General features: G+C 55.0%; 3 protein-coding genes and 1 long non-coding RNA gene across 6 annotated transcripts in view; 2 read left to right on the top strand and 2 right to left on the bottom strand.

The window, feature by feature from the left end:
• Window positions 1-678: 678 nt before the first annotated feature.
• LOC119157272 (skin secretory protein xP2-like) lies at window positions 679-3,432 on the top strand. 2 transcript variants are annotated; one of them, XM_037408016.1, is made up of 3 exons: window positions 679-1,340; window positions 1,692-1,857; window positions 2,071-3,432. In XM_037408016.1, exons 1-3 carry the CDS (start codon window positions 930-932, stop codon window positions 2,235-2,237), a joined length of 744 nt encoding a protein of 247 aa, XP_037263913.1. In that variant the 5' UTR covers window positions 679-929; the 3' UTR covers window positions 2,238-3,432. The 2 variants fall into 2 exon arrangements, with proteins under 2 accessions (XP_037263913.1, XP_037263912.1); XM_037408015.1 differs by having other exon boundaries at window positions 1,692-3,432.
• Window positions 3,433-3,528: 96 nt separating this feature from the next.
• Window positions 3,529-7,828, bottom strand: RPS4X (ribosomal protein S4 X-linked). Its single transcript, XM_037408018.1, has 7 exons — window positions 7,722-7,828; window positions 7,446-7,523; window positions 6,729-6,909; window positions 6,219-6,316; window positions 5,036-5,207; window positions 4,257-4,414; window positions 3,529-3,691 (listed from the first exon to the last, which is right to left on the bottom strand). Exons 1-7 carry the CDS (start codon window positions 7,722-7,724, stop codon window positions 3,590-3,592), a joined length of 792 nt encoding a protein of 263 aa, XP_037263915.1. The 5' UTR covers window positions 7,725-7,828; the 3' UTR covers window positions 3,529-3,589.
• LOC119157276 lies at window positions 7,822-11,792 on the top strand. The gene is made up of 3 exons (XR_005107482.1): window positions 7,822-7,925; window positions 10,330-10,402; window positions 11,685-11,792. It is a non-coding gene; the product is annotated as an uncharacterized LOC119157276 (long non-coding RNA).
• The window catches only part of HDAC8 (histone deacetylase 8), a 38,814-nt gene continuing 26,051 nt past the window's right edge, over window positions 10,748-23,510 (bottom strand). For both annotated transcript variants that reach the window (XM_037408013.1, XM_037408014.1), the window contains exons 10-11: window positions 18,458-18,563; window positions 10,748-11,792 (exon numbers count right to left, since the gene is read on the bottom strand). In XM_037408013.1, the coding sequence (XP_037263910.1) occupies window positions 11,770-11,792; window positions 18,458-18,563 (129 nt within the window). In that variant the 3' untranslated portion in view covers window positions 10,748-11,769. The remainder of the gene's footprint in view (window positions 11,793-18,457; window positions 18,564-23,510) is intronic.

Below are 23,510 nucleotides of genomic sequence, written 5' to 3'. Positions count from 1 at the left end.
ATTGGGATGGGGTGACCCGTGAACCTCTTCTAGAACCTCAGTCTAGATGGTGGAGGGCTAATTTGGAGGGCCCAGATGCCCATGTTCCCCCACGATGAGGCAGGTGGGCACCTCAAATCAACGGGGGAAGGGGGGTGGGTGGAGGGGCTTGTACTCCAAAACCACTTTGTGGGGGTTGGGCGGGCTCATACATGGGGGTGCTGTTGGGATGAGGCAACCCCTAAACCCCTTAACCCATCTGTGCGAGGGGAGAAGGGGTGTTGGGAGGCTGCTCTAGCCAGATGCCTAGGTCTCTCAAGCATGACAGATGGGCCTGGCAGGATCTGGAGGGGCTTTGCCCCAGTGCACCCCCTCCCCCCATTACCCAACCCCAATCCCTTGGCGGGGGGGAAGTTGTTGCAAGCAACTGGGGCAAAGGCAGGGGAGTGCACTCAAACGCCTGGGTCCCTTGGGAAACACCCTTAATTATTTGGGGAGGGGGGACACCTAAATGCCTTGGTCCCCCCTTGTATGTCCCCCCAGAAATGGGGGAGCTCCCCTGTACCCTGAATCCTTCACCCCAGGATGGGGCAGGGAATCCATGGGACAGGGAGACAGATCCACAGCCATGAGCAGCCAGTTTCTCCAGGAGAATGCTGAAGGAAATAGTGCCAAAGGCTTTACTGAAGTCCAGGTGGAAACATCCAAAGCCATTCCCTCATACACTAAGCGGGGCAACACGGCCCCAGAGGCCCACGATTCACTGCAGTTCCCACTCTCGGAGGGAGTACCACACACCTCTTGCTCCCACAGCACAGGAGGCGGTGAAGGAACTGGCTTCTCCTCTCTTCGGCAAGCAGGGCACAGCAGCACAGACAGGGAGTCAGGCACCTGCCCCACACAGCCCCACAGCCCACACCGTGGCTCTGCAGGACGCAGCTTGGTGGGACATGAGTGATGTCCTGCACGAGCTTGAGGCTGTGATCCAAGAACGCAGCCAGCAGCCGGTGGAACAGCGGCACTCGGCACAAAGCATGGATGCGGCGATGGCAGTAAAACCACGTGCAGCAACTGAGGATAGCGAGTCTACATTGGCTGCAGAGCCTCGGGGAGAGCCCAGCACAGCCTCTCCTGTCCCAGACGAACGCCAGGATGGAGAACACATGGCTTCTCCCATGTCTGGAGACCCTCCAGGAGAGGCTAGTGCAGCCATCGTCTCCCCGGCAGCACACGATCATGAAGGGGCTTTTTTGTTGCCTGAAAATGCTGTGGACAACACCGCCACACCACACCTTGCCCCAGCAGCAGAGAACGGAGACAATGAGACAGCTTGTCCCCTGCCTTGGGAGCCTTGGCACCAGGTGAGCCAGGGGCGCGTGGCCAGCACCGAGCATCCCCAGGTACCGGAGGCAGGCGCGGCGCCCAGGGCATGTGTGGCAGGGACATGGCTGGTGGACATCCTCTCCATCTCCTCCCCACCACCACCACCCCCCCGGCCCCCGCCCCCGCCTTTATTCTTGCTCTCCCCATGCAGGCGACCTCCCAGCACAGAGGCGACACGCAGCCCTCCTCTGGCTGCAGGACCGTAAGCCCAGCCAACCCGACACCTAACACTGCCAAGCCTACCACGAAACCCCATCCCCAAGCGCCGGTTTCTCCCCGCATCCAGTGACGGATGCTTAGCTCTCCCTTTGTTGTTCCTGTTTTTATAGGAGGCGCCAGGGGTCTTGGCCAAGGAGGACGACAAGTGGGAAGACATCAGCCTGGAGCTCTTCCAGGACCCCCACGCTGATCCCCCGGAGGGCCAGGCAGCCTCCGAGCAGAGTGGCAACACATCGCCCTGCTCCGGCTCCAGGGATGAGCCCGAGGATGAGCCAGGTACGTCCGAGTCGAGCGCTGCCTCGGCCAGGGCAGGCCCGGTCCGGCTGTCCCGGCGCCCTGCACCCAGGCCAGGGCGGCAGGACTGCGTGCAGAGGGGCTGGCCGCTCCCTGGACACCCCTCCCTGGGGAAAGCCCTCGGTGGTGGGGAGCAGGCAGGACCTTGCCCATTACCTGCCCAGCCCCTTGCCTACAGCTCTCCTTCTTCCACAGGCATCGCCGCCCTGCCGCACACCCCAGCTCGACGGCGACGGCCCTCCCTCTTCCGCAGGGTGCTCAGGGCTCTGCGCAGGGCTTTCTCCTGTACCTGCATCACGGCACAGCGAGAGCAGCAGCGCCCTGCTGCCAGCGGGGCCCATGAAGGTGCCGGCTGCCCCTGAGCCCGTGCTGCATGCGGAAGGTGCAGCGCAGGGAGGCACTGGAGGGATGGCTGCCGGGACTGTGCCCCACGCATTCAGCTGCCCTGAGGACATCGTGGCGCCAGCCTCTGCTGGGCCCTGCATGCTTTCTGAGGCCAATAAAAGCTGACCATTTTCCCCCAGGGCTCATGTGTGCCTGCTCCACCCTGGCAGAAAGACCCGCGCAGGCAAGGCCCACGCCAGCAGGCAGAGCTGGAGAGCCCCTGTGCTCCCTCTTCTCCATGCTGAGCAGAGCCTGTGCCCTCGGCCTCTGCCCATGCCGCTGGCATTCCAGCTCCCAACCAGATGGGGCCTCCGCTGGCCTCGCCCCACGGGGCCCGTGTCTGCCCAGACTCGTGCAGCCGCAGCCCGCACCCAGTGCCCGGGCACGCACTGCCCTGTGCCCATGGCACAGAGGAACCCCTTCCCCGCAGTGCCGCCTGTGCCCTCGCTAGCGCAGCCCGGGCTGCGGAACTGCCCTTGCTGCCCGGGCACGCCGCACGCCCCTGCCCACCTTGGCCTCTGGGGCCTTTCCCACAGGCACTGCTGCTCTCCAGCCACCCGGCCACAGCCACAGCCCCTGGGCAGGGGGCATCAGCCCATCCCCGAGCCGCTGCTCAGCACCTGCCTTTGCTGGACTTCCTGGGGCCCGCAGCAGCCCATGCTTCTGGCCTGGCCAACTCCCTCCCGAGAGCTGCCAAGCCTCCACCACTGCCACTGCCACCCGCAGTGCGGGGGCCTCCCCTGTCCTTGCTGTCATTGTGATTCCTTGCATGCTCCACCTCCAGAGGAAAGGCACTGAAGAGCAACCCATGACCTCCCCAGTAAGCAGCTGTCAGCTGGGCTCAGGATGCTGAGCACCGCCCCCCGCCAAAGCCCAACTCACCGGCCAATGCACCACCCACCCCTGGCACTGGTCACGGAGCCTCCCCTCTCTGCTCAGTCCCGCGGCCAGGGGCAATCCCAGAGAGCCTCAAGCCTGTCTGGCACCACTGGCCCCAGGGAGAGCCCAGCTGGCTCTTCCAGAGCCCTGCTCCTCCAGCATGGCCCTGGGAACGGTGTCCAGGAGCGTTTCTGCCAGCACCTTCCCAGGAACGGACCAGCCTGGAGGGTCTCCTACCGCTCCCCCTTGCCCTTCTGGAAGATGGTTCTGGTGATTGGTCGGGTCACCAGGAGTCTCCCCGCATCAGCAGGCCCTTCTAGAGAGCGGAGTGTGGCTTCACACTGGCACAGCACGGCTCCCTCCAGCCCTTGGATGCTCCTCAGCCACTCAGACATTTGGTAAACGGTTTAATTAATACACTGAAAGGACCACGGCTGACCCGAGCTGGAGCTCACCCACTGCTCTGCTTGGCTGCCAGTCTCTTGTCTCTTTCTTCAGCAATGGTCAGGCGGATACCCTTTCCACGGGGCAGGGAGATCCATGGCTTGTTGCCCTGCAGGAGAGAGAAGCACCACCTCACATCATGAAACACAGGCTCTCCCTCTTTGTGGGGGGAAAGCAGCACAAGCCCCTTAGGAAGGTGCTGAAGGCGTACAGGCCTACATCTGCCCCTTCTGGTCGCGTCCATCAATTACGCACTTCAGCCAAGACAGAAACGCCACCCCCTTCCAACCTGGCAGGAGAGCCCATGGCAGACAGCGAGACAGCAGAGGCATCGCAGGGGAAGGGCGCTCTCAGCCAGAGCAGCTGCCCCGGGCACACCCAGAGCCCAGCGCTGCTCGGCTCCCAGTACTCAGAAGGTTTAGAAAACCACAGGGCTGCTCCTCGGAAACATCCCCATTCCTACACTCATGGATGCTTCCCCTTCCCAGAGCGCTCAGCCCGGAGCAGGCAGAACCACCAGGAGCAGAGCCACAGCTGATGCCAGTGCTGAAGCTTCACCGTGTGGGAAGGCAGCTGCCCACGGACAACACCCACGCCTCTCGGTGTCAGCCAGCAGCCCCCAGCAACGGGAGAGAACCCACGAACCCACCCGCATCGTGTCCGTGCAGGCTTACTTTGCCAATAACGAAGATGTTGGAGAGCCTGGTGGCAAAGCTATTGCCATTGGCATCCTTCACATGAACCACGTCAAATGAGCCAGGGTGTCTCTCCCGGTTGGTGATCACCCCAATACGGCCCAAGTTGGCACCGCCGGTCACCATGCACAGGTTACCTGGGGTGAAGGAAGATGGGCATGACAAGAGCTGGCACCAGGGGATCTGGTGAAGCCCTTCTGCTTGGGCTCTTTGAGGTGCACTGCTTGAGAAGGGCAGGGAGACAGCTGCACTGGCCCCCAGAGCACCTGGTGACACCTGTATCCCACAGGAACCTCATAGAGCCAAACCGCTCTCTGAGCCCAAGGCCTGTACCAAACATTCCCCAACACCGTCTCAGTTGCACGAGCACCAAGGAGGTGCTCCCATACCACTTGTCCCAGCACTGCTCATGGCTCTGCAGCTGAAACCTCCCACAGCAAAGACAGGAATCTCCCTATGGCTGCCCAGAGCCACAGCCCTGTAAGAGCCAAGCTCAAGCAACCTTTCCACCAGCTTCCTGCTTCTATATGGCATCTGCTTGCTCTCAAGATCACTCCAAATCTCTATGCCAAATGCCTCCCACTGCCAGCACATGGCAATGGGAGAAATCCCTGTTCCAGCTGGATATGCCTCAGGGAAACAACCCCTTTCCCAAGGCTGTCACCACTCTATTTCAGAGCAAATATCTGGCATTAGCATTTAACTTCCATAGAGCTCTCCACAGTGGGCAAGTGTTTTACATTGGATGCAGGACGTACCTGTGTCAAACTTTATGAAATCTGTGATCTTGCCTGTCTCCAGGTCAATCTGGACTGTATCATTCACCTTGATGAGGGGGTCTGGATAGCGGATGGTGCGGGCATCATGGGTGACCAGATGAGGGATTCCTTTGGTGCCCACAAAGATCTTCCTTACCTTGCACAGCTTGTACTGCAAACAAAACCCAACACTGCTCAGCTGAGGCAGCAAGCGGCACCACAGACCAGAGGACTATTGTCCCCCAGAGAGCCACCAGCCACAGCAGGCCTCAGACCCCAAGCAAAACACCTAGACACTCCAGGGCTTGCAACAGGAGCCTAGGCAGTGAATTTCCCAGGTCACTGCCCCAGCAATACCAGGGCAGTTTCCTCATTTTGCCCTGAAGCCTGCAGTCAGACAGTGGAGGCAGACGCTGCCTTTCTTCAGGACCTGAGAGAGATCAGTATCCCTCCTCCAGGGCACCCTGGCTTCCCCCTTGCCCTTCACCTCCAACTCCTTCACAGCCACTTTGGGACTCATGGGTCAACACAGAGCGGTAGCCAAAGGCAAAAGCTTATGATGGGGGAGTGAAAAGGCCCCAAACACACATCATACCTGGCTACAGCACAGTCAGCTCTCCCCTCAGCATCACTGTGCTCCTGCACACCCTGCCCTTAGGAAGGACAGGCGAAGGAGAGTGCACTCTCGCAGCTCAGGCACATCACATGCTTGGGTTGGAATATATATGCAGGAGCTGCTCCCCGACAGCCAGGGTAAGAGGGCAGTTTTGTCAACACTTCTACAGCAGACTGGGAAGGAGTTCAAGGCTTTTGCACCACAGGCAGTAAAATGTTTCTGATCCCTGTTAGCCTGTGGAGCCCTATGCTAAGGCTCACCATGCTGCAGCAGAGCCATCCCCACCCAAAGCTCCCTGTGAGGATAACCCAGCCCTTGCCAACAGTGGTTATTCCAAGCACCAGACAATGCACCTGCAGTCATCTGGGAGTTGCTCTCGTGTCACAGATTTCCACCCACCCAAGGCTTCATACCCCAGCCCTGAAGGCTTTTATCTTCTCAAGGGTGGCATAGACACAGCTCTCAAGGAAGACAGCCAAAAGCCCCCATTCAGGAGATACCAAAGAGGAAACACCACCCTGACCAAACCAAACTGCACCCACACTTGCGCCAAGCTGAAGCCCCTACCTTGGCCTCTTCAGCTGTGATGCGGTGAACAGCAAACCGGCCCTTGGTATCATACACCAAGCGGAAATGCTCACCTGTCTTCTCGATGCTGATGACATCTGATTTCAGAGGGAAACAGAACAGCAGATGTTATCAGCTATGTTATCCCACACTGTAACTCAGCACACATTTAAAAAGAACTAGGGACAGCTAAATGCTTCAGGCTTGAATGATGGCTCACACAGGCTCACACCTTTGACTGTGATACAGTGCAAATTAGGAAAAACTGCCACAGGCTGAAGTCTGAACAGCAATTTATGCATATGCAAGCAGGCTGCAGTTATCGGCTACAGATATCTGGCTTTGGTAGTTGTTGCAGTGCACAACTCCAAACTAAAAACTGCTTATATTTATCTTCAATTCCACTGGGAAAACATCTTCCCCTCCTCCAATCGTGCCAGCCCACAAAACATCCCTCCACCAGTGCAACAGAGCGGCCTGGGGTACCTGCCCCCAGTCCTCCCCGCTCACCCATGAAGCCCGCAGGGTAAGTGATGTCTGTGCGGACTTTGCCATCTATCTTGATGAACCTCTGCATGCAAATCTTCTTGACCTCATCTCCTGTCAGGGCATACTTCAGCCTGTTCCGCAGGAAGATGATGAGCGGAAGGCATTCTCTCAGCTTATGAGGGCCTGTCGATGGACGGGGTGCCTGCAAACAGAAGTCTTCTGCTGGATGTTCCAAGCACAGGAGCAGCATTGACGGTCCCCAGGAGAAGAATGCTACCACCCTGTCAGCTCTTGCAGCAGCACCCAAGGACAGCTGCATGGAGCCTAACCGCTAAGCAGGCAGTGATAGGCTGGAGATATCTTTTCTTGCTATTCACAGCGCCCTTTTGCAAAGTCTTGCCAGCCTCACAAGGCACTGCTCCCAGCACAGTACAACCATCTACTAACCCTCCCCCCTGTGAAGGAAAACCACAAGCAGGTTAAAAGAGAGCAGCCAACCACACCACTGCCATATCCCTTGCAAACGGGGGAAACACGGAAGCCGTTTGCAAAGCCCCTAACCGCATGCGTCCCCTTCTCCCGGGAACTGGCCAGCTGCCCCTGCGCACTCCAGAGCGGCATGCCCGAGCAGCGCGGCTGAGCAGTCCCTTGGTTAGACCGCAAAGCCGCCTAGGCCCGCAGACAGCGGGAAAGGCCGCTACCACGGACAGCCCGTCCCCAGCCCCGTCCCCGACTCACGAAGACACCCGTCAGCTTGTCCAGCATCCAGTGCTTGGGCGCAGCCACGCGCTTCAGGTGCTTCTTAGGTCCGCGGGCCTAAGGGGCAGGACAGGACGCGTTACGGGCCGCGGCCAGGCCCGGGTCCCCCCCCGCCCCGCGCCGGGCCCGGCCCGCCCCGGCCCCGCGCCGGTGGGCTCTCTCCCGCGCCCCTCGACGCGGCGGGACAGCGGCAGCCCGCAGCGGACGGTGGATGGCGGCGGATGGCAACGCAGAGCGGCCGCGCCGCTCCCTTACCATAGCTGCGCTCCGCCGGAAAGGGCCGCCGCTTCCGGGCCGCCGCTGATATCCGTGAGCGCGGCGGTTACGCCGCGGGGCGCCTCCTACCGGCCCGGAGGTCCAGCACCGCCCAGTGCTGGGGCTGACGGGGTGCGTGCGCCCTCCCCGCGGGACAGGCCCGGCGCTCCCCGCGGTGCCCTACTAACGTGCTGCCCACGGGAGGTGAGGGGGGGCGGGCATCAGACAGGTGGGGTGGCCCCGTCGAGGCCGCTTGCAGGGGGGAAGGGACGGGGCGCCCCGCTTCCAGCAGCGGGCGGCTGTCCCGGTGCCGGGAGGGGAACGGAGGCGGAGGGCGGGGGACCGGATCCCTCCCGGCCCTGCCGGTGCCGTGGGACAGCCCCCCACGTTGTGCTCCAGCGGTTTGGGGGAGGTGTGAGAGGGGGGGGGGGGTGGCGCGCGCATAGACACCCCCTCCGGGTCGCAGGGGCTCGGAGACTCCGGGTACCCCAGCTGCTCCGGGAGCCGAGCCCGGGATATGCGTGCCAGGCCACCGCCCGCCCCTCGCCCACGGATCCGCCCCGGGGTGGAGCTGGGACCCCACGCAGACCCTCGAACCTGACTCCGGGCCTGAGCGCCCGCTCTCGAAGGCTGCTCGGGGGCCAGCTGTGCCCGGCTGGGCTGCTCGGGGGCCAGCTGTGCCCGGCTGGGCTCCCCGAGTAGGCTGGCGTGTGCCCCCGAGTGGAGCGCCCCCCGCAGCATCACTCCCGCAGCGGGGCGCAGGCGGGAACAGAGGTGCCATCCTCGGGGGTGACATGGCGGGGACACTGCAGATGGCACCTCTGGCGCCACCATAAAGCCGGGAGGAGGCACGGAGGCTGTGGGGGCAAAGCCTCCTCAACCCCGGATGGGCCATTTTCCACGGGGTCCCCCGGCAGAGATGGACCGCCCTTTGTCCCCACGTCCAACGCTGAGGTGAACAGGGAAGGGGGCAGAGGGTCCTTCCAGATTTTATGAAGACAGCAGCTTGAGACCTCTGCCTAGGCGGCTTCGCGTTGGGGCGGGCCACCCCTCCTCCAGCCCCGAGGTCGAGAGTCCCCAGCCTGCCCGCAGCGCCGGCCCTCGGCCCCGGTGGGGCAGCCGGGGCGATCCCCGCGCCCAGCGGCACCGACGGCGAGTCTCCCGCTGGAGCGACGCAGAAGGCCTCCCCCCTCCCCAAGCGCCCTCCAGCCTCAGCAGCCGGCGTGCGGGGAAGATGAACTCGTGATGGGCGAGCCAGGGCTCTGGTAGCTCGTCCGCTCTGTAGAGGCCAAGCTCCAGCACCAATGCCCTGAGCACCTCCTCGTCCACCGGGTCCGAGTTGATGATGCCGGGGCCGGCGGTGGCGGGGGGACGACCCCCCGTGCCCCGCAGCTGCATCGGCTGGCCCCAGCTGGGCGGCGAGCCGGACTGCTTGGGGCAGCGCCCCCCCGCCCCCCCCCCCCCCCCGCGGTGCAGTGCTTGCTGTTGAGTTTCTGAAGGGGCACGCTGGCCAAGAGATGGACACCCGCCCGCAGGACCACGGGGGCCGGCGGAGCCCCCCCAGCAGCAGCCGGCAGCTCCTCGGCCCCGGTGCCGGACGGGTAGCGCAGGGTCGCCGCCACCTCGCGGTCCTTCGTGCTCCGGGGGGCGGCCCGCAGGGAGTCCATCTCCTCCGGGGCCTGCGGGGACACGGCAGCGCTCAGCGGGGCGCGAGCGCCCGGCCCCCCCGCCCTGGACGGTTGAACGTGTCCGACGGGGTCCCCAGCCGGGGTGGGAGGCTGGCGCGGGGCGGGGAGCGGCGCCCCGGCTCCCCCAGCGCTTACCTGGGCTCGGCCTCACGCCCCGCACCGCCCGGGCCGCCGGCGCCGCTGGGAAGGGCGAAGCAGACCGAGGCCAGTGGGCAGCCTGGGAGGGATGAGACGGGGCGGGACGGCTCCCGGGGCGGTACCAGCACCGCCTGCCCCTCCTGTGCCCGGCCGGACCCCCGTGCACCCCGCTTCCAGGCTCAGTCCTTCCGTGTCGTCCCAGTTCAGGCTGGGACCTCTCACGCTTCCCCCATCCAGCCTGGACACCCCTAACCCCCACATGTTCTCCCCCTTGCCCTCCAACATCTTGGGCGGGAACCCCCATGTGCCCCCTGTCCAGGCTGTGCCCCCTGTCCAGGCTGGGGTCACACTTGTAATACCTATCTAGGGTGGGGGGCAAGAAGGGGGTTCAGTTGGTGCCAGGGCTGACAAGGGTGACATATGTGGGCTAGTGCCCTCAGCCAGCTGCAGGGGAGATTTGGGTGTGATGGGGCCAGCTGAGGGGGCACTGCCTGTACCCCCCAAACCTTTGTCCCACCCTTTGCAGTTTTCTTGGTTTGCGCCAAGCTGAGCTCCAGTTGCCTCTCTGCTTTCAGGGCTGTGGATGGAGACAGTGCAGGGGGTGCTTTACCCCCTTGCCTCCGCTTCCCCAGCTGTCTGTGGGTGGCCAACCTTCCTGGTTTGGGGTGCCGTGTCCCTGCAGTCCCATCCCCAAGTACAGTTCTCCCTGCACCACAGCTAAACCCCATTTAATGCCACAATGCATGACACTTGGGCTTTTTCCTATTTATTTGTTTTCCCAGTTGTGTTCCCGAAGCAGTGCCTGTGCTGAAGCACCTATGCCTGGTGCAGGGACAGAGCCCGTGTGGCCCTCAGGTGGGTCGGAGGGAGGAGCCAGCCAGCTTCTCTGCTCTCTCATACCTCACTTTTCTCCTGGCTGAACTGTCTCCAGGGCTGACATCTCCCCCAGACACCGACAGCCTTTGCTGTGCCAGTGGCAGTGCCAGCCTCCTGCCAGCTGTCACCAAACAAGGCCAGTCTTCCGCCACCCCATCACAGCAGGTGTGGGGGGCACATGGGGGGGCAGCAGGGAGGGGGTCGGGAGTCACTGTGGGGACACCGGAGCTACATCCAGCTGAAATCCCCCCATGCTGGATTTCCTGTTGTTTGGATTGGCAGTGAAAAGCAAGAGATCAAAACAAAGCCAGACCAGGCTGGGAGTCCCTTCATCTTGCTATTTATTCCAGCATAATCTATTAAAGCAACAGGAAATATACTTTCCCACAGTGACTAGACATCTTTAAAAAGAAACAGCACAAGAAAGCTCTGCGGGCCAGGCAAAGGAGGAGACAAGGTACTGGGAGAGATCTGCCCCAGGTACCTGCCTCCTCGCTGAGAGGTTGAGTAGCAGCTCTCAGGGGGTGCTGGGATATCTGGAGGTTCATCTGAGACCTGGGACAGGAACTGCCCCCCTGCCCTGCATCTCCCTTGACATTCTGGCTAGCGTGCCTGGGGTCTGGCCCCTCTGCACAGGATTTCAGGAGCCCACCCATCACCCTGGGTGGTGGTCTGTGCTGCCTTACGTGATGGGGCTTAGAAGGGACAGTCACAAACGTGACTGTTAGATCTTTGCTTTCCAGCACTGGCTGGACCTCTGCTGAACACGTGAAGTACTGTGGAAAAGAGCACTGGCAAGCCAGGGTAGGCTCCAGAAGAAAGGAAAGGGCAGGAAGAGTATTTCAGATACTTTATTTTTTTAAAAAAATCCCAGTTAGAAGCACAATGGCTGTGCCTTTCTGTGACTGTGAGGCACAGCCCATGTCTCAGGCCCTGGATGGTCCTCAGCACTGCTCCCCAGGTGGGCAGCTCAGAGGCTGTGCTCCTGCCAGAAAGCCAATGTGGCACTGGGCTCCAGCTGGGGAAGGTTCACAGCTCCAAGAAGTCCCTCTCTTAAAAAACATTTAAAACCAGTTGTGAGAATAAACTCTGTGGTGTTAAGACGAAGGAGCAAGGGAGGCTCTGCTGCCACTGGAAGGCTGTGGCTGAAGGGCCCACGCTCCTGCCTGGGTAAAGCCACGGTGCTTGTGGTGCGCAGCAGCTTTTCTTCTTGAAAAAAATCAACCAACCAACAGTAATTTCTTCCAAATTTCCCCTGCAGCCACAAGATTCACCAGCTGCTCACATAAACACACTGTCTTCCCCACCGGAAATGCTCTTGTGGAAACCTGAGCCTTTCTTCTCCACTAAACAACATGCTTCAGATTCCCTGCAAATAAAAGGAGGCAGAAAAGGATATTTCCACTGATACTTCAGCCTGACGGCCTGGTTGGGGCAGGGGTGCCACCCACTTGCCTGATGGATCACACAGTGATACAGGAATGCCAGCCTCGGTGCAGACCTGGATCCCTGCTGGCCCCTCACTCCTTTCGCAGAGGTTGTGAAAAAGACTTTGGGAACTACCAAAGGGAGATCCTGCCACCACTTCCGTCTCCTGCAGGCTGATCACTGATTTAGGATTCATGGGCAAGCACCAGAAAGGCACGTGTTCCCTGCTGCCTCATCCTTCCTCCAGGCTAGATGCACTGCCAGGAATGCACACCATAGATGCCTGCCTTGCAGCTCTGGAGAGATGCTCTTCCTCTCCTCCTCTCCACCCTAGTGCCATGGGAACTGGTCCCAAGGACAGTACACATGTTCCTGCCAAAAGCAGACCAGGGTCTCACCTTAGGCTTGAAATAAAAAAATTTTAAAAATTTTAAAAAATTAAAAAATTTAAAAAATAAAATTTTAAAAAAGAGTAGCTGCGGTTTTGTGGGACCCCAGGCAAAGCACTGGGCAGTCAACCCTCAATTCTGGAGCAGCTAAGTGTGCTAAAGAGAGCCTGCAGGCTGGGCTGGCGGTCCCTGTCCTCTTCCTGCTGCCTCCCACCCATAGTTTCCCTTTAAACACGGTGGTTCACATCCCAAGCAGATGATGATGACTTTTCCTGCATGCTGGGGGACTGGATGCTCTACACTTACATGAGCTGCAGCTGGGGCCACAGATGCTGGAGAATCAGGGGATGGAAAGCCCAGCAGGCAGCAAAGCAGCGCTGGGAGTCAACAGTTAAGAGCAGGAGCCACAGCTCTACTGGTGTCAGCCTGTTCAGCACCCAGCAGGCCTGTTCTCCCAGCACTGGTGGTGCCACACACCTCTGTGCAGCCTGGGGTAGGGGCTGCAATTCTGCCTTGCTCCATCTGTCGCCGTTTCACTGCCAAGGAGGATGGACCCTTCTCGCCCCACTCGCTCCTGTTGCCTCCAGCATGGCCGCGGCAAGCCCAGTGGAAAACTCACTGCAGGGAAAACCAGTCCTGGAAAGCACTGGGCTCTTGGACCAGCTTCTGTGGTGGCTGTGGAGTGAGGAACAGGGTTTCTCTGCTCTCCCCTCTGCCACGGGTGTGAGTTTTCCTCTCAGCAGGTGGTGTGACAGAGGGAATCTCGCTACCCAGCCCCTGAGCTTCCTGCTCCATTTCAGCCACACGTGATGCTGGCTGGGAAGCCTTTGGGTGCTCACCCACAGGTCTGGATGTGCATGGGAGGTATCCTGGCCACTGCGCAGGAAAACGCAACATTGCCTGGGACTAGTAGAGCACTGAATGCAGGGCTGACCAAACTTGGGGTCTCAGACCCCTTCCCAAGCAGACAAGCAGCCCATCTGCACCACTGACCACGCTCAAGCCACCTGGTCTTCAAGTACACATCTGGCTTCTTTGACAAGTACTATCAGGAAAGACAAAGATGTCTGGGATCCACCTGTCTCCCTCCCTCCCCTAGAAATCCACAGCTACTAAAACCATTTCCTTCCACAAACATGGAAGGTTTCCTAGGCACAAAATATACGTCCTCATCAGATGCAGTGCTTGCAGCAGCTGTGACATTGCAGTTCCTTCAGGAATGTGCTCAGCTCCCAGGGGCAGTGGCTGTGAGCTGAGCTGCAAGTGTCACTCGAGGGTGTGGAGGTGCCATCCAGGCAGAATACAGCCTGCAGTGCCCTGCTCCCAATGCTCAGGGGCCCTGGTCCTTCTCCTAAGTCTGATGTTGAAGAAAGGACACTAAGGAGGGCATGAATTTCCAAGCCTTTTTGCTCCTGAGACAGTCTGTTGAGGTCTGACAGCAGAAGAGAGGGGTTCTAGTTAAGCTGCAGTTGGGAGATTGTAAGTCAAGCATCTGTAGGGAACAGGGTTTATAACTGCCTCATGCCCCACACAGCATTTCTAAATATGACAGTAAAGAAGACTTATCTTTTCTGACATGACAGCAAAGGAAACAAAAATTATCATGTGTAGCAGAGAAAAGGAGTGGGGGAGCTATATGTAACAAAGTGCAGCAGTTGTGATCAGGTGTTGGACCAAACATTCCCAAAGTGTTTCAACAGACCCACACTGAAGTCACCTGTCTCCAAAGGATGGGCACAAATCAGTTCTGCAGGTTTGCACCTCCTAGGAGGCAGCGGTCCCTCGAACAGGCTGGGGTACAACTGCCTGAACGTGACCCAGGTGCAGCTGGTAGTGTGCCATGTTACAAGCCCATTTCAGCAAGCATGGCGTCTAACCACTTGCCTGTTGTTCATCTCTCAATAAGTCACTACAACACATTGTTGCTTCCATTGAGTTGAAGTACTCTCTTGGGAGTAAAGGATGGGAACATTGCTCCAGAGCAAAGCACCGTCTCAGAGAAAACACTTTCACTAGGGCTGACTCTGTGCCAGAGATATTTCTGCATTGCAGGGTTCACTCTAACTGACAAGCTCCAACCAAACTTGCACGTAGGAGGATGTGAGTTTATGGCATAAACATGCAGAACTTGGACTTCTGATGAAACAAGTGGCAATTTAAACCAAAGAGGCAGAGGGGGGCAAAATACTCTGTCAGGCTTTTAACAGGTGATGAGTGTACGCATGGCAAGTGATAGCTCCCCAAGCTGTGGTAATGGGATTATCAGCAACTGGGAAGCATGCCTAGGAGTCAGCACTGGACTGGGGAAAAACACTGCTGGGGAACTGAAAAGCTGGTCATGGTGCAAGGGAAGAGGTAAGTATGTAAGCTCTCCTCTCCTGAGCTCAGACACTGTGGTACAAAAAGGAATGAAAACCATGCATCAGAAGCAGCTGGAACATATTCCCCTGAAAACATCTGCCTCTCATTCAGCCCTACACAGTCTCCAGGTCTTCCTGCACCCAAACATCAAACCCCAGCTCAGGCAGTCCACTAAGAGATTTCTCTCTTACTGACAAGGTTAAGCCATGGTACCATCGCTGTATCCAGGCTGAGACCTGGGCTCACACGCCCAGCTTTTTCGGTCTAGCTGTATGTAGTTAGCTGCCCTCCTCTGCAGGAAGCCTCTGTATGGGCATGTCTGAGGCTGATGACACTCACAACCACATCCAGAATTCATTTCATCTCATCAAATGAATCACAGAAGGGTTTGGGTTGGGATGGACCTTTGAAGACCATCTAGTTCAACTCTCCGGCCACCGGCAGGGACATCTCGCACTACATGAAGCTGCTAAAACCCCCCCCGCCCCCAGCCTGACCTTCAGCAGTCCCAGGGATGGAGCATCCACAGCTTCTCTGGGCAACCTGCTCCAGTCCCTCAGCCCCCTCATCGAAAAACGTTTCTTCCCTATGTCCAAGCTGAATTGCCCTCCTTCAGGTCAGAACTGTCGCCCTTGTCCTGTCGCTACAGGCCTGGTAAAAAGTCTCTCTCGGCCCTTCTTCAGATGTTGAAACGCCGCAGCAAGGTCTCCCCGTGGAGCCTTCTCCAGGCTGAGCAACCCCGGATCTCTCAGCCTCTCCTCCTAGCAGGGGGGTTCCAGACCTCGGACCATTTCTGTGGCCACCTCTGGCCCCGCTCCAACAGGTCCGTGTCCTCCTTGCGCTGGGGACCCCAGAGCTGGGTGCAGTGCTCCCGGGGGTCTCACCAGAGCAGAGCAGAGAAGGAGAATCCCCTTCCTCGACCTGTTGGCCACACTGCTGGTGATGCACCCAAGACAAAGCTTTCTAGGCTGCAAGATCACATTGTTGGTTCACATCTGTTTTTTCATCCATTGTCTCCCTGAGTCCCTCTCCGCAGGGCTGCTCCCAACCCACTCATCCCCCAGCCTGTATTGATACTGCGGGTCACCCTGACCCAGGTGCAGGACCTTGCACTTGGCCTTGTTGAACTTCATGATGTTCACATGGGGCCAGTCCTCCAGCCTGTCTCAGTCTCTTGGGAAGGCATCCCTTCCCTGCAGCGTATCAACTGACCATTCAGCTCGGTGTTATCTGCAGACCTGCTGAGGGTGTAGTCAATCCCACTGTCTTGTCATTAATAAGGATACTGAACAATATCAGTCCCAGTGCAGACCCCTGAGAGAACACCACTCATTACTCATTTTTACTTGGACATTGAGCTACTGACTACAATTCTTCGGATGCGCCCATCCAGCTGATTCCTTATCCATCTAACACTCCATCCATCAAATCCCTGTCTCTCCAGTTTAGAGACAAGGATGTTGTGTGTGACCAGTCAAGGGCCTTATGGAAGTCCAGGTAGATGACATCAGTTGCTCTTCCCTTATACACCAATGCAGTCGCTCCAGGAGTCACCAAATGAGTCAGGCACGACTGGCCTTTTGTGAAATCATGTTAGCAGTCTCTAATCACCTCCCTGTCATCCAAATGCCTTGAGATAGCTTCCAGGAGGATCAGCTAAATGATCTTACAAGGTACAGAGGTGAGGCTGACTGGCTGGTAGTTCCCAGGGTCATCCTTTTTACCATTTTTAAAAATAGGCATGACGCTTCCCTTTCTCCAGTCACTGGGAACTTCACCTGATTGTCATGATTTTTCAAATATGATGATGATGATCATATTTTTCAAGTATAGCCTTAACACAAGAAGGGGTTCTTCAGACACACGAGCAGTAAGCAGAAGCCCAGGGAAGACACAGGCCCATTGGTAACATGGGCAGGGAAACCAATTACTAAGAATGCTGACAAGACAGAGGTTCTCAATACCTTCTCTACCTGTCTTTACCAGCATAGCTGGATCCCAGATCATAGGAACATCTACAATGCACGTGTCCACTCACCAGCAGTGTTGGGTGGTCCGTGACCTCTTGCAAAGGTTCAACCAACATAAATCTATGTTAAAAGAAGTGTCTGACGTTGTTTGCAAGGCCACTGTCCACAATATTTGAAAAGTTGTGGAGATCAGGGGATATCCCCGATTACAGGAAGAGGGCAACTGTCACACCCAACTTACAAGGAGGGCCCAAAACAGGACCCAGAAAACTAGAGGCACATTAGTCTTACTTCAATCCCTGGAAAAGTCACAGAACAAGTCCTCCTAGAAACTATGAGCAGCCTAAAATCAAATTAAGCAGGTGATTAGGAAAAGCGAGCATGGATTTATCAAAGGCAAAGCATGACAGGGTGATCTGGTCATCTTCTACAACAAAATAACATCTTTTGTTGCCATGGGGGAGAGCAGAGGATGTTGTTTACCTGGATTTCAGCAAAGCATTTGACACTTGTTTCCCACAGCCTCCTCCTGGAAAAACTGGCAAGATACAGATTGGACAGGTGGTCTGCAAAGTGGGTAGGGAGGGAACTGGCTCACAGGCAGCACGCAGAGGGTGGTGATCAGTAGTTTTTACTCAGGCTGGCAGCCTGTCACAAGTGGGGTCCCCCAGGGATCAATACTGAGCCCCACACTGTTCACCATCTTCATAAATGATCTGGAGGATGGGACTGAAAGCAACCTCACCAAGTTTGCTGCTGACACCAAACTGGCTGCTGAGGTGGACACGTCAGAAGGGAGAGCAATCTTACAAAGACCCAGACAAGCTGGAAGAGTGGGCTAACAAGAACAGTATGAAGTTTAACAAAGACAAGGGCAAGGTCCCACACCTGGGACAAAATAACCAAAGAGCCTAGTTCAGGCTACGATCTGCGTGGCTGGGGAGCAGTCTTGCTGAAAGGGGCCTGGGGTCCTGGTGGACAGCAAGCTGAACATGATCCAGCAGCATGCTGCTGCAGCAATGAAGGCAAGTTGGATCCTGGGCTACATTTGCAGGGACTTTACTAACAGAGACAGAGACGGGATCAACTCACACGGTGCTTGTCAGCCGCACCTAGAGCGCTGTGTCCAGTCCTGGTCCTCACAAATCAAAAGAGACATGGACAGACTGGAGAAGGTCCAAAGGAGGGCCATGAAGATGATCACAGGGCTGGAGAACCTGACCTATGAGGAAAGACTGATGGAGCTGGGCCTCTTCTGCCTGGAGAAGAAAAGGCTCAGGGGGACCTCATCACAGTATTCCAGTACTTGAAGGGCAGCTACAGAGAGGAGAGAGGTTCTCTCTTCACAAGGAGTCACATGGAGAGGTCAAGGGGCAATGGGTATGAGTCACACCAGGAGGGGTTTCACCTCATTATAGGAAAGAAATTTTTTACAGTGGGAACAATCAATCACTGGAATAACCTTCTCAGGGATGTGGTAGAGTCCCTACCGCTAGAGGTTTTCAAGATGCAACTTGACAGGGGGTTAGATAATCTCATGTAGGCTCCCTTTCCCACAAAAGGTTGGACCAAATGATCTTCAACATCCCTTACAACCTGGGCTGTTCTATGATTCTAACAAGGATGAGGCCTTGTGCTCCTCTGCCCCGCCAGAGGAAAGGCAATGGCCACTTTTGCTGACAGGGACCCACAGCTCTAGGCTGATGTGCTACTAACATTGAGAATCCCAAGTGAAGCAGGAAATGGATGATGTTGTACGCAATGAGCAGTCAAGTGAATGTGGTTCATCTTTCTAGTCAGCAAGAAGGACTCCAACAAGCTTTCCTGAAGTCTTCTCTAAAAAGACCTGTAAGCCTGAAGCAGGAGCTTTGGCTTGGACAACTCACCTTTGATAGTGTTAAGAATTTCTTGAATTCTCTGTGGTTCGTTGCGGTCTGGTCTGCAGCTCGGTGTGATCTCCAGCACATAATCAGGACCATACTCTGTGAAGAACTGCAGGAAAGAGGAGAGGAGAGTCAGCAGAGAGGTCTCTGGCTGGCTGAGGCTGGAGTGAGGGCTCCCCATGAGTACCTGTTTGTAAAAAGGCAAAAACCTTTCCTCCGTCTGACAGGTACATGTAGCTTAACTACATGAAAGAGGTGCTTCTGCAGTGTCTGTGCACACCTGAAGTTTACAGCTGCTGCCAATTCAAGAGCTTGGGAAGCAGAGCTCAGCGGTGCACATAACAGCAGTCAAATGTCTATCCCAATGTTTTATTTGGGAAAGCTGTTGACACTAATTTCACACATGGTTACCTGCAAACCAGATTTTTTAATGAACAAAATTCAAGTGCTGCCTATCAGATATCCTGCCCCACGTTGCAGAGCACTGCATTGATGTGACTGAAACACCTGGAAAGAGCAAAATTAGTGTGCTTCAACATTAATAATGTGTCTTTCCTGGCTGAGTGCTCCAGGTATGCAGCTGAGTCTGAATGAGAAAATCTGCAGCACATGGCCTCTACATGGTAACACAGAATCACAAATTATTGCCAGCAGTTTTGTTTCACAAGCACACAGTGCTGAGCAAAGCAGCAGGCACACCAGGGTTAAAAATTCAGCACTGAAGTTGCAACAGGTTCTTTTGCTGCCCCCCCGGAAAGCTTCACCCCATGGAGAGCTAGTCCAGACTTAAAAGATACTGTACCAAAGACAGGGAAATTCACAGCATTACAGTCTCCCAATTATTAATGATCCGAAGGGCTGGGGTTTTCTTTCAGGGTGAGATTGGAGGTGGCAGATATTGCATCCCAGCACTGACACCTCTGCACTAGCAGGGGCAACGAGGGCTTCTCCAAACAGACCTCAGCATGCTAGGACTGATGAGGAAATTAAATAGCTCCTGAATGCTGCAGGTTACAGTCCAGCATTTGAAAGCAAACCTGAAATCACACCGAGTTTACCACCCTGTGAATCACAGCGTTAAGGAGCTGCCCACTCTTTAAGCACATAAGCTATTTACACAGAATGGGCAAGGCAGCTGGGTCAGGACAGGCAACATGCTGTCTGCCCAACTTTTTTGTGGGCCAACACAATATTCCACTAAAAAGAGTGTAAAAGGCAGATTTTGACAGCTGCATTGTCTCATTTGTGCAGTGCTCAATTACTGTAGACCCAGCCAACTGATTTAAAAAATGGGGAAGTATTTCCTTTTTAAGCAAGTCAGGGTTTTGATCTATGCTTTCAATGCTGTGAGAATGAGATCTCATTTGTCCCCCAAACCAATGTGGGGCAGCAGGAAGCAGGAAGTACATTGTGGCTGCTCTTAGCTCATTAAAAAACTACCATGACTATTCAGAGCAGAGATGGACCCAGGACCAGCCTGAATTAAGAGCCTTATCCAGTGGTATCATGCAGCATGGGAGCACATGTTTAGCTAATTAGCAGGCTAACCCTTTTTCTTCCAAGCTTCTCCATGGCCAGCCCAAGGACTGATGTCTGTTTTTCAAGGAGACTACTTTCACAGTTTTCTCAAGTAGTCTCCTTGATAGCTAAACATTTTCCTTTCTTCACCTCTGCCCAGAGACTGCTTTGGAAAGCCCCAGCTGAAATACAGACATGAGAGAACACTGACATCTTTCCTTCTTAGAAAGCCTGCAAATGGCTGGAGCAGAAGCAACCAACATGTTTTGGGAAGTCCTCACTGAGAGCTGATGCCTCCAGTCAACTTTTTTGCTCTTATGGTGTGACGAAGAGACAGCTACTCCCAGAGCACACAGGTTCTACTGGCAAAGCCCACTGAACTCCACAAACCAAGCAAGCGGCCTTATTTGCAGGAAAAAAGGGAAATGCACATAAAATCTGGACTGCAGCATCTGTGAAAGAGCACAAGGAAAACGCACACCTCTCAGTAACTCGTCTCAGCTGCACAACCTGCTGATTACACAAGTGGCACAGCGGATTTTGTACTGTGGGTCTAGCACATCCAGCCTAGGAAACAACGAGGCACAGTTAAATCCTATTGAAGGCATCATTTTGTACTTCCTTCACCAATACAGCTTCATGCAACTGTTTTTCAAAGTCTATGTTAAACGGCAAAAATACCTGGGTTTTTGCACTGATGTAGTTTGTAACAGTTGGGAAGCTTTAGGTATTAAATAACTAAAATCCTGTAGAGCTGCTCCATGCAGTGGGCCACCCAGTACGGGTTGCAGAGCACTGTCACGCAGAAGAGCTTGGGGCCAGCAAGGTTTTACACCATCCACCGGAAAGCAGGTCAGTAGGGCAAGCCTGGTAAACCTTGAACTGGCTTATCCAAGAGCTCTGATGCAGGTGCTCTGAAGCAAACAGCCCCAGCTGTTCAACACCTTCCTACCCCTCCACAGCAGGTTCCTGTGCAGGTGGCAGCAGAAAATACATGTCCAGCCAACCCAGGTCACAGACCAAGACACAAGGGCTGAGACGCAACCTGGCAGGGCACAGGGGCAGCGGCAGGAGCCCCTGCTCCCTATCTGCTGCCTTGTTCCAGTGGCAGGGTGGCTAGGGAGGTAAGGACAGGACCACTTCTCCTTGCAGCAGCTAGAAGTGCTTATTGTCTCTGAGGAAGCACTAACAAAAGAAATTACTTCAACCACTCATCAACTGACAAAAGCAACAAGCAGCACCTGGGAATCAGCTGAGTTTTGACCCACCACAGGGACCCAGAGAGGCAAATCCACCCAAACTAACCAATAACTTTGATTTTCACTTTGAGGTGGGAGGCCTAAGCCTCAGTATTTCTGAAGACAGTATAAACAAGTCATTTGTACAAGCACCTTGTATCCACGCTCTTGCTGCCTGGAGGGGATACAAAAGGCGGTTTTCAGTGCTCCAGGAAAGACTTTCTGTTTCTATATCTCTCATAACAAGGAGGATGTTACAAGCAGGCAAGCTCATGCTTCAGCAACACAAAATGCCACGCTACTCATTCATCCGTTTATTTGTGGCAGGGGAAAATGTATCTTTTTCATCCCTGCAAAAACCCTGTCATTTTCAGCAATGAAAAAAACCAGCATTGAGAACCAAGACTCACAAAGAAAGCTAAAAATCCCCTCCTTATTCAGCAGCTCACCTGGAAACTTACAATTGCTCCCTTCTAAAACACAGGCCTGCCAAAACTGAGAGAATCACAAATGTCCAATGCACAATCCTGAAGCCCTGAGCAGGCCAAAAGGAGATGAAGTTTGAACCAGAGGGAGGCATACCTGGAACTGCAAATGTCTTCCCTCCCATCAGCAGGTGTCCCAGAGAAAGGAGCAGTGCACGACCACCAAGTGCTTTGGTGGTCTGAAAGAGGATGGGCGTAATGGTTCAGGAGATGAGAACATGGAACGACTGAAGGGAAAGAAGTGTTGGAGGAAGAAAAGAGTAGGCATAGAGGCCAGGAAAAAAAGGTGAGAAATGGAGAAAGGAGAAGGTAAAGAGGAGAAAGAAAAAAAAAAAAAAGAAAGAAAAAAAAAGGCTAAAACAATAATGTTCTTAAAGGGGAAGGATATTTTCTCCTGAATAATGCCAGATCTGACAAAAGTACTATGTCAACAGCAAAAAATTGGGCATCTTATATAACACTAACTTCCGTCACTGATTTTAGTACAAACAGTTCATGGGTGGACACTGCTGCAGAGGGACCATGACCCACTGCACCATTAGCACTGGATGTTCAAAGAAATTCTATGTTGGTCCTTCCAGACATCCTAAGACTATTTAAACACCATTACAGTTTAGTCTCAGGCAGATGCTTTGTGAATCTCAAGACCACAGCTGTGCTGTTTTCAAGCCCTTCTCTACAAACTCATGAACAAAAAAGAATGACCAAAAGACCTCCATGCTTCTGAATCCTGACTTTCTTTCATAGTGACTTGATTCCAAGACCTGGAGCTGTAAAGAACAACCCCAAACCCCTCAATGGTGGAAGAGAAGCAAAGAGCTGAATGTAACTGGGTAGAATTTGGTCCATCATCACCAAAAAAACATGCCAAACCTGGCTGATGGAAAGAAATGCATTAAGAGCAGCACAACTCAGCCGCTTCACAGCAAGGTGCTTCAGCAATGCTCTGTCCCAGGCAACACTCTCTCACAAGTTTCCTTGTGAGGTGAGCAGAGCCCTGGGGTTGTACAGCAGGAAAGCTGTGCCTAGACTGCCTTCAAGCTGCTCACAGTCAGGAGCTTGCACTGGTCTCACCAAGCTGACAGGTCTGACAGCTCAATTTTCAGGTTTCATGTTAATCAGAATGGGAATTCCTATTTAAAGCAAAGCAAACACAAAATTATGAAGTACCAACCTTTGATTCTGTGCACAGGCACTACTAAGCTATTAAACCATTAGTGTTTTTTTGCCAAAAGCAGCAGAAAAAACCCTGGAAATCTGACAAAGAGACATCAGCCCTATGCGTGCACAAATACATACATACACATATACAAAAAGCACATGCTGTTTCCCCTTCAGATTATCGCACAGCTGTGTAAATATTTCATACCCACTAGCTTCCAAACCAGTTGTCTTCCTTCATGACTTTTCTTCCTGCCAAATCTGCTTCTACCACTTCACCTTAAATATGCTGCCCCATCCCAATAGCACAATGCAGGCAGCCTGGAGCACCTCGTGGAGAGATTATAGAGGGTGAAGTATACTGATTAGCTGGACTCTAAAAAGACACAAAACCAGTCAGCTGTAGCTTCTTTGGGAGTTCCTGTTAAGAATCTCTGCAGGATTAATGCAAGATGACGTCATCTCATTCTTTATCACAGAAAAGGGGCTACCCCACAAAGTGCTAGTCTGAAACTTGCACCAGCGGCAAGGTGAGGAACTACGTTACCTTTGACTAGTTCCATCTAAAGGAAAAAATAAAGCCTTCTCTAAATGCAATGACTCATGGAATGAGAGAAGGGAACAGAAGAATTCCCAACAAAGTGAAGTGCCCCA

This window comes from Falco rusticolus, chromosome 14, assembly GCF_015220075.1.
Source record: "Falco rusticolus isolate bFalRus1 chromosome 14, bFalRus1.pri, whole genome shotgun sequence".
NCBI lineage: Eukaryota > Metazoa > Chordata > Aves > Falconiformes > Falconidae > Falco > Falco rusticolus.
This window is presented reverse-complemented; position numbering and strand designations above follow the sequence as displayed.

Excerpts from the sequence above, each read along its gene's own strand:
- RPS4X (XM_037408018.1), bottom strand. Across the intron at positions 6,910-7,445 it reads ACAAGCTGACGGGTGTCTTC|GCACCCCGTCCATCGACAGG; the intron begins GTGAGTCGGGGA and ends TTCTGTTTGCAG. Across the intron at positions 6,317-6,728 it reads TTACCCTGCGGGCTTCATGG|ATGTCATCAGCATCGAGAAG; the intron begins GTGAGCGGGGAG and ends CTCTGAAATCAG.
- LOC119157272 (XM_037408015.1), top strand. The coding sequence starts at position 930 with ATGAGTGATGTCCTGCACGAGCTTGAGGCTGTGATCCAAGAACGCAGC. Across the intron at positions 1,341-1,691 it reads CTTGGGAGCCTTGGCACCAG|GAGGCGCCAGGGGTCTTGGC; the intron begins GTGAGCCAGGGG and ends CTGTTTTTATAG.